This window comes from Poecilia reticulata, chromosome 4, assembly GCF_904066995.2.
Source record: "Poecilia reticulata chromosome 4, P_reticulata-male-v2, whole genome shotgun sequence".
NCBI lineage: Eukaryota > Metazoa > Chordata > Actinopteri > Cyprinodontiformes > Poeciliidae > Poecilia > Poecilia reticulata.
In genome coordinates this window covers 11,856,065-11,869,030 of record NC_088833.1, presented here as the reverse complement: position 1 = coordinate 11,869,030, position 12,966 = coordinate 11,856,065, and the positions used below count along the sequence as shown (strand labels likewise).

Below are 12,966 nucleotides of genomic sequence, written 5' to 3'. Positions count from 1 at the left end.
TAAAGTACCTTTTGGATCGTTTCAGCAGCGAAACAGGAACAAAACGGGATTTGTTCTGGCTCGGAACCGCAGAACAGTGACTCGGATCCGACATCCTGAAAAAAATTTCAAGCGAAATAACCCCGTCTCCAACTTAACGAGGGATTTTTCTTTTTTCTTTTACAAAACTGCAGCTCTGGTGGATGTGAAAGCCGCTTCTTTCCCTCCTCCTCCCGCCGCTACTGCTGCTGCTGCTGTCCCCACCATCGTATCTTCTTCTCTGGGATTCCTTTTGTATTCATTCTGTCTGCCGCGTGCTGTTCGGTCCCAAAGGCTGCGGAGCTGCCGTCCTCTTCACATCCTCCGGTCCGCTGTCCCACAGCAGCCCTCAGTCCGGAAAGCCCACTCCATGGCAGGTGGTCAAGTGTGTGTAAGACCGTCTGACGACAACAATAACAATCGTACACACAATAGTTTTTGGCAGAGCAGCCGCTAGCTGCGTGTGCGTCCGCGTGAGGAAGCTGGAGATTGTTGATGCGTTCAGGTGCTGCTCGGGAATCTCGGTCGTACACTGCTACTATATATTCCGTTTGAACAAATTGTGTACAATGTAGCTTACATAAATACAGTTTAGTCGATATTAAAAGGGTTAGCATACCTAGAAAATATTTGATGTACACAGTTTTATGAAGGGCTGTTTTTCTGTTGAATAATGTCTTGTTTGGCTTTGTTTGCCAAAAGTATAAACATTTATAATTACATTCATCTTTAATTTGATAAATAATGACACACAAAGTAGTGTCCCATACATTTAGAAATTTTAACCCTTTATAAGTCCAGGCAAAAATATTTAAAAACATAATTCAGCGCAAACTGTACAACTTCTGGTAGTGTAGCCAATATTGCAGTGCATGCTTCTTTTGTAGTAGGGAATCCAAAATGTCCCACAGAACCTGAAAGCAACTGAAAAAGGTGGATCATACCATGAGGAGCCAGGTAGAGGGAAGATAGAGTCCAACTTCGTACTTTGTATATTCCGCTGGGTAATTTCGCTATCTATTTGTACTATTGTGTGATTTTTTTTAATTTTAAAGATTAAAACTGACCCAGAAAACTTTACCTCATTGCTCCCAACTTTATTATGAGGTTCGGGTATTGGTCTTGATTTGTATAACATATTGCCCCACTAAAAACGGGGTTTGGTAATTTTTTACGGGTTATTTTTTTATTTTTGAAACAATTAAAAAATATATAACCCTCATTTAAAAAAATTGTGCTTAATCAAACATCAGAATCTTAAAATAACTTTGAACTGTCCTATACTCAATCTCCAGAAATCAACTTTGGTATCATTTTAGTATGATAAGTATTGAAGGAAACGTTGTGAAATAATTTCACCCTTTCTACATATAATTTTTCCTTTCCATGTATTCACTTTGTGCAGTAGTGGCTTACAGCATCCTATCTGCAGAATCTCAGCCTTTTCACCAGATATGAGGCAGATTGTTGTCATATTTACTTTGAGACATTCTTTTGCATCAGTATTGCTGAGCCAAGCTGCTGCACACGATGTGCCAAAATCAGAGACTGATGTCAGGAAGCAAATCACTTACATCCAAAGATAGACTCTGATGCAAGAGTAGGAACATGTTTCTGGATTTGTGAAGTAACAATGGAGGGGGCTTAAAAGAGGGGGGCTGTCTCCAATGTAAAAACAGTGTGAATGAAGAACAAACACCTCTTGCCATGCTGTGGCACGACTGTCTGAAAGGGAGCTTACTGTGCGTCTGTGACAGATTTTCGCAGCTTAAATAAAATTTGCTGATTTTTTTTTTTTCTTCTTCTTTTTGCCCCCCGACAGAGTGAATAAGATTCATTAAAGTACAGAGCGTACTGAGACAGCCAAGCACAGCTCAAACATCCAAAAACACGCTGGATGCAGCAGTCTCTGTTTGCAGTGCTGCCTTCCTCCACAGCACCCTGCACTGTTACCAAGCAACCCGCAGAGGCACAACTGATAGGTCGAAATAGGAGCACCTCAATATACGGTGGAAAAAAGAAAACAAAACTCTGAAATTTTTACCCAGTTATTTGTTTTCGGTGCAACAGCTCCCTTTATTCGGCTCTTGTTTTTACCAGTACTCCATCATCTGAGTCAGTTCCAACCTGTTCTGGTCTATGTCACCTATCAGTCCCTGCATTTATGTTAAAAATAAAAAAGATTTTCTGAAGGCATCCACAGCAACATCAATCGTTATTTGTCGATTATGAAGCTGTAATCATGAAGCCAGAGCAACAAAGACAAGTTGTAATATTTTTATTTTTTTTTAACTACTGCGCAGAACTTTTAAACCTCAGCTAATTTCTTTTAGCAGCGCTTCCATGGATACTGGATGATTGTTTTAATCAGTAGCTCTCCGGGCTTTTTCAAGAGCTTTCATGCTTTTTTGTTGGAGTCCATTGTTCACAAGTGAAACCATGCAAGCCAGGTTAAAAAAAAACAAAAATAAGCGAAGATCTTACACAGGACTGTAATTCTTCAGTTTATCATCCACTGCATTTAGCTCCTGTCAAACTGTCTTAATGTTCATGATTTTTTTACTCTTCATTTTTTTTATTTGTTTTATCCCAAATGACATACATTGAAAGAGGATAGCAGTTCTTTTGGACATAGAATAGTTTGAAAAATGATTCAATTAACACATAATAAAACATACAAATCAGATAAAACGTGCAGAATAAAAGCAGTAAGGCAATGCACATTTTAACTAGCTTTTGACAAGAATCTGTGTAGCAGTCTGGTAGCTTTGCTTTTGCATGTTGCAGTTCTGTTTCCCTGATATATACTATATATACAGCTAAGAAGCTTCATGGTGAGGGTGAGAGGTTTCTGATAATATTCATGTTCCTGCAGTGGCTATGAAACTGGTAAGAGACAGAAGGTAGTACCAGTGAAATTATCTTTTTAATATTCCTTCACTGTCTTCTGTAGGGATCTGTTTCATGCTGTATTGCAGCTGAAGCACCACATTTTGGTATTGCTACACACGTCGTGAGGATGCTAGACTGCAGCCTTTTTACAGATGCAAATAGAGAATTGGGAGCAAATTGTTACTTTGTGTCTGGGTACTTTGCTAAAGGACCGAAGTATCAAATGTAAATCTGATTCCACGTGGTCTTTTATGGGAAAAACTCTGGGTCATACCAGAGTTTAGTCTGCTGTTTAAATAAAATGTTAAAAAAAAATTTTTTTACCCTCTTCCAACTGAAGAGCAGAAAACAAATATAAATTTCTCTGAAAATAGGTAAAAACTCAAAATGAAAGAAAAACAGCTGATATCCAAAAAATGTCAGAAGATCTTTATAAAGCTACAGGAAATGTTAATCGATGTAAATTATAAAATGAATGCTTGCAATTCATTACCGGTCAGGATTTAATGTCAAAAACTATATAAACTATATAAACCTTTTTTAAAGGCTTACGTACAGCCTTTAAAAGCCAGCTTCGAATGTATAAAAAATATTTTTCCAAACAAGACAAATGATACACATGCAACACTATTAGAGTACTGGAGCTAAACAATTTTCTTTTCTGTCAGTCAAAATGTCAATATAAGACGTCCAGTGTGGTTGGATCATAACTTAAATACCTCTTGGAATAATTACGGTTTTTGTGTGACCTAGCTGTCTTACCTCCATGGATGTAGGGTTTGTAAGGGGCTGCAGGGACTGCAGGGGCTGCATGGGCTCAGGAGGGTCGGGCTCTGGCAAGTGGGGGACAAACTGCAAGGGAAGACATGGTGCCATGGATTAGAGAGCTGAGTCAGGAGTTTGGCAAGTCATCTTCTGACGTCAGAGTGTTGTCCTGTAGGGTTAGAGGTTTGTGCCTGTCACTTGATGGACTCTCACCAAGTCGCAAGCATTTGTGACAGGGTGCTTGGATGCATCATCTGACAGGTTTATCATTTCATGTCATCAGAAATTGATCATTGATGTGTCAGTGAGCCAGAAAAGGAATTTTATCTTCTAATATGTCAAAAACTAACATATACCTCAGTATTAGAACTTCATCAGAACAGAAATATTTCCGAGGCCAGAAAATAGAGTTGGGGAAAAAATATTTAATCCATCCTCTGGAAATTTGTGTCTTGAAAATGTTTGATTTTTAAATTAAAAATCTTTTAGAATATGAAATTGACATTTAACTGGATCAAAGAGTTTCTAAGGGTCTGATAAGACTTAAGCAGATACATTATGATGTAAGATTTACATAATCCTCAACTTTACACCTCAATGCACCATTTTTGCATAAAGATATGCAAGCTCAGCCTGCTCAGCCACCTTAAAGTGTACATCGTACTAACGCTGACCGGGCAAAGAGGCTATTTCCTATTGATTTATCTGCTCAGATGTAAGCTCTGCCTTCTGGGCTCAACTATTGTCTCCGTGCTGCAGAAGCTTCTCAAAGTACAGCATTGACTAGCACAGCACTAATGAACGTGTTGTCATAGTAATGCAGGAGGAGGGTGAAAAAAACAACTCCTTGTACAAAGAGTCCTCATTCTCTAAATTCAACTCATAATCATACAACAAATACCAGGCATGTAATTCCCTCAAGGATTATACATACAACGTCCTTATAGGTGTTTCTGTGCTGCATTTTCCTTCATTTATGTCTTCTCTTTTAACACACCCCTGTCCAAAGTGTGAAGTGAGTAGAGAGTCTCAGAATGACTCAATGGTGGCATTAACGCAGAATTTATAATTTTACTTGGATGTACACAAGGGCTACAACTACACAATGGGAGTATGATTTAGGATGTTTCCAGCTATTTGCTTTTTTCTGCCTTATTATGCAAACATTCCTGCATACAAAAGAGCTCTAATAAAATTAATCAAATATGAAAATACTCTCAAGTTAAGCACAGGCAAAAGTTTTACGCCTTTCTGTTCGTGTTTGATGCTGATGTTTTGGTTAGGAGATGCGTTTCTTCAGCTGTCATTAAAAACCCGTAACTCCTCCCTTTCACATGGAGGGTGAAAACCTCCTCTGAATCCCCGCTCTACGCAGGAACAGATGCTACAGAGTGCCTAAAAATGAAAATGACATGAAAATAGCGCATGCTCAGCTGAGATGGTTCATGCAGGAGGCAGATGGATGGATCAGAGAATAAGGATGTGAGCAAGTAGCTCCTACGCCTTATGGATCAGCATTTTGTGGGCACCATGTACCCCCCCTCCCCCCCACCTTCACTATATAAAGAAAGGCTGCATTCACTTAGGACGAAGAGTGGGTGGACGTAAAACTGCAGTCTTTTCACATAATTTAATGAAAATGGAAATCACAGGTTCGTAAGATAATAAGAAAATTACATATCTGTCTTTATTCATGTCTAAAAACTTGTAGTTTCTCAAAGTGCTGAGGAGTGGAGGGCAGTGTGTGATTCATTCAAAAATCACGCGGTGAGAAGACCGCTGAGCTGAAAATCTTAAAGAAATAATATTAGGAAAATATTCAGTCAAGAGTTGCAATTTTTTTCTTGGCCTGATCTCCATATCTTCAGAGGTGCTAGCAGCTCCTGTTCAAGAATGACAGCTTGACTTCTACTCCTCAGGTTTAAATATTAATAGACAAGCAGGAGGAGGGAGTTGTTTGCCCTTGATTTCTTAGACTAATTTAAGAACTCAAAATTTTTCAAAATTTATATATACAACTTTAAAAACTGAGCTGAGACAAAAAAAACAAAACAAAAAAACCCCCCGACATCAGTGTGTGTTTTGTCAACTGGATCTTCTCATCGGAAATTAAACACATTAAAAAAGTAGTTGTTTGATTCTCACTGAAGTACAAGCTTTGCTGATGTCTTTATGGTGACATCAGCAAAGAGAAGATATTCAAACTTGGTTCGATTTCTTTATTTAAATAATAAAACACATAACATTACAGAAAAAGAGTGACGAATAACATGGTGCACCCCGACAGCTCATCTTGTGCTAGCTAGAACTAACTGATTGTACCATCTATAGAAATATTTTTCTTTGCCCAACCTTTAGCGCCTTAACCCCTTTGCATTCCACACTCACTTTTTTGTGCCACTGACATTGACTGTTATGCAGCGCTGGGTTGTGGGGAGTTTAAATGAAGCAAAGAAGCTGTGGAGAAGTCAGCAGGATGGTTGCTTTTATTTCAGGCGTCAAAAGGGTATGAAATATAATACAATATTGATAATATTACTTATTGGCTATAACAGCAATATCTACATTGGATATTGATATTATCCCAAATTTTCACATTGTTGCATCCCTAATTAACATGTATTTGGTAACAAAAAAAAAGTTTTTTTTACATATCCTTATGGAAATCCAATTTGGTGACAAAAAAAGTGTTTTTTTTTTACATAACCTTATGGAAATCAATCAATCAATCAATCAATCAATCTATCTATCTATCTATCTATCTATCTATCTATCTATCTATCTATCTATCTATCTATCTATCTATCTATCTATCTATCTATCTATCTATCTATCTATCTATCTATCTATCTATCTATCTATCTATCTATCTATCTATCTATCTATCTATCTATCTATCTATCTATCTATCTATCTATCTATCTATCTATCTATCTATCTATCTATCGTAGAAAAGAAATAGCGCCTCCTAGAGCCGCAGTATGTGAAGCTGGTGGACCACCTGTCCAGGAATACAGAAAACTGTACTTTTTTTTTCTTATAGTGTAAGACAACTTCTTTGCAGAGCATACCACACACCCACCCGTATATTTTATATTTATTTAAAAAATATATAGATATAGATATGCACATATATGTGTTATCACCTGCCTTTTTTATCTTCCAGTGCTTCGGAATATTTCTGTTTTTGTTAGTTTAGAGAAGAGTCACAACGAATTAAAAAGTCTGTTGACATTGAACACAACACGAACGCAAACGCTTTCATTTCCCTCTTGCAGCAACTTTTAAACACCGCAGTTTCACAGCCCTTAAGCGGCCGCACCACAAATATAAACATACTAATAATAAAAAGCGGAACTTACTCCAAAGTCAGAGAGGGAATCTTCAGTTTATCTCGCCTGGACTTCATGCTTGCCGAAGCAGGAGCTTCAGTTCTCACACAGCGCGGCACCGCTCGGTCTCACCGCCGGCTTCCAGCCTCTCATCGTCGTCGTGTCTCACTAAAAATACACAGGGTACCGTCTAACTGCAACTTCAGCGGATTCCGAAAAGAAGAAAAATAAATAAGTAAAAAAAAAAAAAACAAGACAGGATAGAGCGTAGTGATAAACAAGCGAAATGCGCATCTAATGCCTGATGTCCGTGTATGAGGCGCATCGCAGAGAGACTGCCACAGATATCGAGGGAGCGACGGGTCACCGCGAACCTCCATGTGACTGGTGGGAAGGGGGGCTAAGGGAGGGAGTTTGGGGGGGGGGGAATCAATTTCTCTGGTGGGTGACAGTCAGCAGAGGCGAGGAAGAAGGTGGCGTTAATGTAGACTGCAAACATATTCTGAATGTTGTCATTTTAAAGAAACGTCGTAAACAAATTCCGTTTAAATCAGTTTAAACATTTCTCCTGTTTTTGTTCATTATTTTCAACCAAACTATGTCTGCGTCTTTTTTTTTTTTTTTTAAGAAGAAAGCAATTCAAAGTTTAAACTCATTTGAAAATGACTGAATGAAAGTGGAGAGTCGTGTCGCTCTGCTGGCTATTCATGCAGAAACTGGGGAATACCTTCGCTAGAAAACGTGACAGATGCGCTCCTCGCTGCAGGCGCGCGCGTCCGTGTGCGAGCGCCTGTTTATCTTACTGTGCGACGCGAGCCTTTGTTAAGTCTATGCGAGCTACATATCGCAGGTTTCGCCTCTTCAGCCACCGCCTGCTTGAAAAGTAATTCCCATAACGCATGTGTAGGATGCGTTTTTGCAGATGCATGCTTAAAAGCACATTTCCAAACTGCGGGTGGGAGTCTGCGGAATGTTTTATAAACGCACATTTATGGCCTCTGTAACATGCTGTGAGTATGCATGAGACCGTGAGGAATATAATATACTCGCTGTGTTTACTCCCCCACTTACTTTTTTGGATGCGCCGACGGCACCTGTGCCCTCCTGGTTGCTATAGGAATGAGCTTGGCACAGGCACACAGCAAACAGTGACCGCATATCTGTCTTTTGCTTGCATGTACACTCACGCATGTCGCTCATCTGCGACTTTCTAGGACCTCATTCGTTTTCTGAGTTTTTCCTCTGATCACAAAGGAAGAGACGTTTATTTTGCAGTGCAATCTGGCTGTTTGTGGTCTACACACCTACAGATGCAGAGGTTGCTTTACGCAGCATGGCAGACATGGCGAAGCACGTGTTTGTTTCAACAAATTCCTTCCTGGTTTGGGCATCTGTCTTCTGTTCTCACTGAGTCCAAACATAGAAGAGGTGAAATTTAGCTTCACTATTATTCATAACTAACTAAAGACCCCTACGATTGTGGATACTCACAGAAGACCCCTACGATTGTGGATACTCACAGAAGACCAGTCATTGTCAAAGGAACTTGTGATGACCATTATTTGAAACTGTTAAAGACAGCTTAATGATGGAATGAGCAACCCATAAGCAGTCCTCTCATTTTGTAAAGCGATCCCTCTGGAAGCTGAAAACATTATTTTCTAACTTTCTGCAGCTGCTGACTGTGCTGCAGTTTTAACATTGTCTCACAGAACCAAGTTGGTTTTAGCCATTTTAATTTATGCCTTCCCCTACCGCTAAAATATTTGTTTGAAATCTCTCTGCTGAAATATTAGGATGTATTTTGCTGCCTTTTGGAAGTTGCTGTTGAGTAAAGTTGCGGTGTCCTTTAACTACCACATGGTGGGGCTTCAGTCTTCCATTACACAAACGGATGGTAATATTTTCGATCTTTTCAAAATTCAATTTAGGCTCATGTTTGTGACTATCAACTGGTGGACCCCAACACCAGAAGAAAACCGGACACTTTAGCTGATAAAAGTCACGCTTTAGCTGTGGATAATCGACGTTATGTTGCAAAAGTATTCATACACCTTGAACTTTTCTCTTTGCAACCACAGGTGTCAGTGTATATTGTTATGATGCCATATTCCAACACAAAGTAGCACATAACTGTAGTGAAACAAAAATAATTCATGTTTTTGAAAATTTCTTAGTGAAGAATGTTTCTACATTCAGACATTTTTTTTTACATTCTTTGTAGAACCACACTTCAGTGCAATCAGATATGCAGTCTCATTTCTTTTGAAGATTTTACAAGGTTTTCTCCTAGGACTACTCTGTATTTATCTCCATCCATCTTTACATCAAATCTGACCTCCCTGTGCCTGTACCTGTCACAAAAGCACCCTAAAGAATGATGCTGTCCCCAGTAGACTTAAAGATCACAATATTGTATTAATGGTAATGTGCAACATTAGGTTTCCTCCACACAGAACATTTTGCATGGAGGTTAGAACATTGAATTTTGACCTTATTTTACCAGAGCACCTTCTTTTATACCTTTTCTATGTCAACAATAGATTTGAATATGAAACAAACTGCAAACAAAGTTTCCGTGGCTTTCTTTCAACAATGGCTTTCTTCTTGCCACTTGTCATCAATATTAAATTTATGAAGTCCACACCTAATAGAATAGGCGCCTGTTCAAAGCTATATGCCTCTAGGCTGGTTCACTAATAACTACGCCAGTTTATGCTTAGTTGGGATGCTATTTGATTTTTCCAGTTTGTATGGTTCAATCCCATAAAATCAAAATAAAATATGTTGACTTTTATGGTGGTAAAATATGAAAGAGTTCAAAGGGTACACATAATTTCACAAGGCACTGTCTGTATGTGTGCTGTTTGGTGCTGAGCAGATGGAGAAGTGTTTTCATGAAGACAAATGACCATGTGGGTGAGGTGAGAAGCTGAATCAAAGCAATTCATCAGGAGCAGCATATTCAAAATTCTTACAGTTATCTGCCCTCCAGTCTGGAAATGTCTTAATGATAAATGAACACACCGCATATTTAACCATCAATAATACCATGTGAGTCTGCAGCAGCGTGCCCACCCAGTGTGTTGTCATTAAATCACGTTTCGTGCTGACTGCTGTGTGTCTGTGTTTGTGTGTGCCTCAGCGAGTTGCGGGTGGCGTACAGTGGTGGTGCAGAGATCCCATTCCCCAACTGTTTTGTTAAAACAGCGTTTAACAACAGAGTTGGTATTCTCAGTTGCCATGGCAATAAGGGCTTTCCTGCTCTTCCCTTCCCATCAGTCTGTGTTCTTCCTCCCACCTCTGCTGTACAAGATAAAGCTCAGCTAAACGCTCAAAGGACGTCTCTCAGCAAATGGCAGGCGAGTCAGATTCTCAGCATTACATCACCCTTTGTTTGGTCTGCTCTGCCAAACCACTCATGTGAAAATAAACACTCAGTTGTTGTTTCACTGTGGTTTAAATGCACTGGATGACTGCACAAACATTTCAGCCATGTTGCTAAGCAGTGGAATTGTAAAAGTCTGCGTTATGTACTGAAAAGACAGAAAGACTTTTGAACATACCTTTCTCCGGACACTGAAAGTGGAGGTTTCAATATAACCTATGCATGTTTAACTACACATGTGCAGAATCTCACCGACAGACATTTGAGACTCCTACAAGCGTACCAGAGGATTCATTGTGCAACAAAACCTGTGAAACGTGAGGGGCGAGGTTTGGTTTCAGTCAGCACTGCTGCACAGGAAGAGAGAGAAAAAAGCAGACTGCTTAGCTGCGGTGGAGAGATAAGTGACACGAACACACAGGAGGGACAATAAGACGTTTGACTGCTTTTGTAGAGGTAGAACAACCAAATGCATACCATGAGATACATTTAAATTGATTCGGTTGCAATGCTTAATGCTGCCAAAAACAAATAAAACACTGTGCAGAAGTGAGAAGCTTTGGGAATGAAACAGTTACAATAAACTATGCAGCCACTGCAATTAAACTCAATTAGTTGCTCAAAAAAGGCGCTTTGTGTTTTTTAATAATAACCCTGTAAACAGCAGTAGTGCACATAAGGATTTGAAGCATGCACATGGAAGTCATTTCAGTAACACGCAATGCAAAGTGTAACGTCATGGAGGAAGTGAATGGTTTTAAATGTGAAGGTTTCTGTTCAGTGTCAGAGAACGGAAAACAACACGAGGTGGCTGCTGCTGCTGCAAATTGTTGTCATGGTTCAAATCAATCCACAAGATGGCGTAAGGATACAACACTGAGAATTAAAAACACATATGAATCTAAATTTTGTCCTCAGGCAAAAAGGTTTATTTTTCAATATGTGCGTCAAGAACTGAAAATGTTATGACTCCACACTTCCAGCCCTGAATCAAAAAAATAATAAAAAATAGAAGATGTATTTACAGGTTGGAGACTTTTGTGTTCATTAGCCAACAGATATAAGAACTACGTAACTCTATTCAATGTGGTAATTTATCAGTTCTTTAAATTAAAGGGACACATAATGGAAAGCCTACAAACGTTCTTTTTTAAGGGAAAATTGATTACCAAGACTGATAGAGATTTTTTGGTATTATCATTTTGTTGTTACTTTCAGGTTAAAGTGTTCTCTTGTTTAAACTGTATGTGTGAACTGACCTGGAAGTCACAGCTGCCTGTTATCTTCATGTGAAACAGTTTGACCGAGATTTGAACCGGGCTCAGATCAGGGGCCAGATGTTAAATTGTTTTACGACCTTTGCTTTGTTTAGGTAAAATGTTTTACGACCTTTGCTGTTTTTCCTCTGCTGTCTATCTTGCCTATCCTCCCTCTTTGAAGTTTGAGAATAAAAGACAAGCTGTATCCAAAGAGAAGCAGAACGCTCTGTGAACAGCTCTGAGAAGCAGTTGACAGAGTCTTCTCCTTTTGCTTGCAGAAGTTTAGTCATAAATTCATATACGTTGTCTGTGGTTCTTTATGTAGGTTCTAGGAAATACCTATCATTTTGGTGCCGAAACCCGGGATCTCTCATACCGACCGCTGTCAGGCAGAGGAAGGCGCGCTGAATCCATGCATGGCCAGAGTCAATTGGACCTGGAAAGAAAGACCCAGGAAGTAGAATTCTTCGCTGGGCCAGCGACACATGTCCGACTTTGTCTGCCAACGGCGGAATGACGAGATCCGACTGGACAACCCGAAAACTACAGAAACGTAGGTGAATTTAAAATGGCTATTTTAGTGGTTTGAGTTCCCTTGTATGATGTCGCTCTGCTAAAACTCTGTGGTTTGAGAATCCTTGTATGATGTCGCTCTGCTAAAACTCTGTGGTTTGAGAATCCTTGTATGATGTCGCTCTGCTAAAACTCTGTGGTTTGAGAATCCTTGTATGATGTCGCTCTGCTAAAACTCTGAGGTCTGAGAATCCTTGTATGATGTCGCTCTGCTAAAACTCTGTTCGAGGAGACCCATAAGGGTAAGTCCTCAGGCGGATAGGAAGCTTGTCATTGCTGTGTGGTTTTGATTTTTTGATGGGTAAAATATCACTGGTGCTGAGTTATCTGACAAGGCAAAAACAGATAATGTTGCGCTAAATCGTAGTCATTACTGTGCTTATATTGCTGGTTTGCTACTGCTGCTTTGTGTGTGTGAGAGTGATTGGAGGTTTAAATACCGCTCTGTATTTTACCTCATATAAAACAGTGGAATTAAACAGCAAACCTCTTGTGGATGCAATAGGCAAGATTCTCCACTCGAAAGAGTCGAAGCGGGGAATACCACAACAAGGTATTTTAATTGCTGACCCACTGAAAGATCTCCAGTTCATAGGACTCCCTAGGAGTCAACGAACCTGGACCAAATTTAAATAATTTCAAATAAATAATATTTTTAAGCTGAAATTGCAAGTGTTTTAAATATGGGAAATAAACATTCTTGTAATTCATCACTCGGTAAGGGCGCCGATGGGGATGA

The 12,966-nt window shown here is 39.4% G+C and overlaps 1 protein-coding gene across 4 annotated transcripts in view; it reads right to left on the bottom strand.

Moving 5' to 3' along the window:
* mast3b (microtubule associated serine/threonine kinase 3b) overlaps positions 1-7,371 on the bottom strand; it is a 34,254-nt gene extending 26,883 nt beyond the window's left edge. For 2 of the 4 annotated variants that reach the window (XM_081606215.1, XM_081606216.1), the window contains exons 1-2: positions 7,038-7,371; positions 3,673-3,762 (exon numbers count right to left, since the gene is read on the bottom strand). In XM_081606215.1, the coding sequence (XP_081462341.1) occupies positions 3,673-3,762; positions 7,038-7,084 (137 nt within the window). In that variant the 5' untranslated portion in view covers positions 7,085-7,371. Of the gene's footprint in view, positions 1-8; positions 628-3,672; positions 3,763-7,037 lie in introns of those variants that run through there. The other 2 variants (XM_008406757.3, XM_008406756.3) reach the window with 2 other exon arrangements.
* Positions 7,372-12,966: the final 5,595 nt, after the last annotated feature.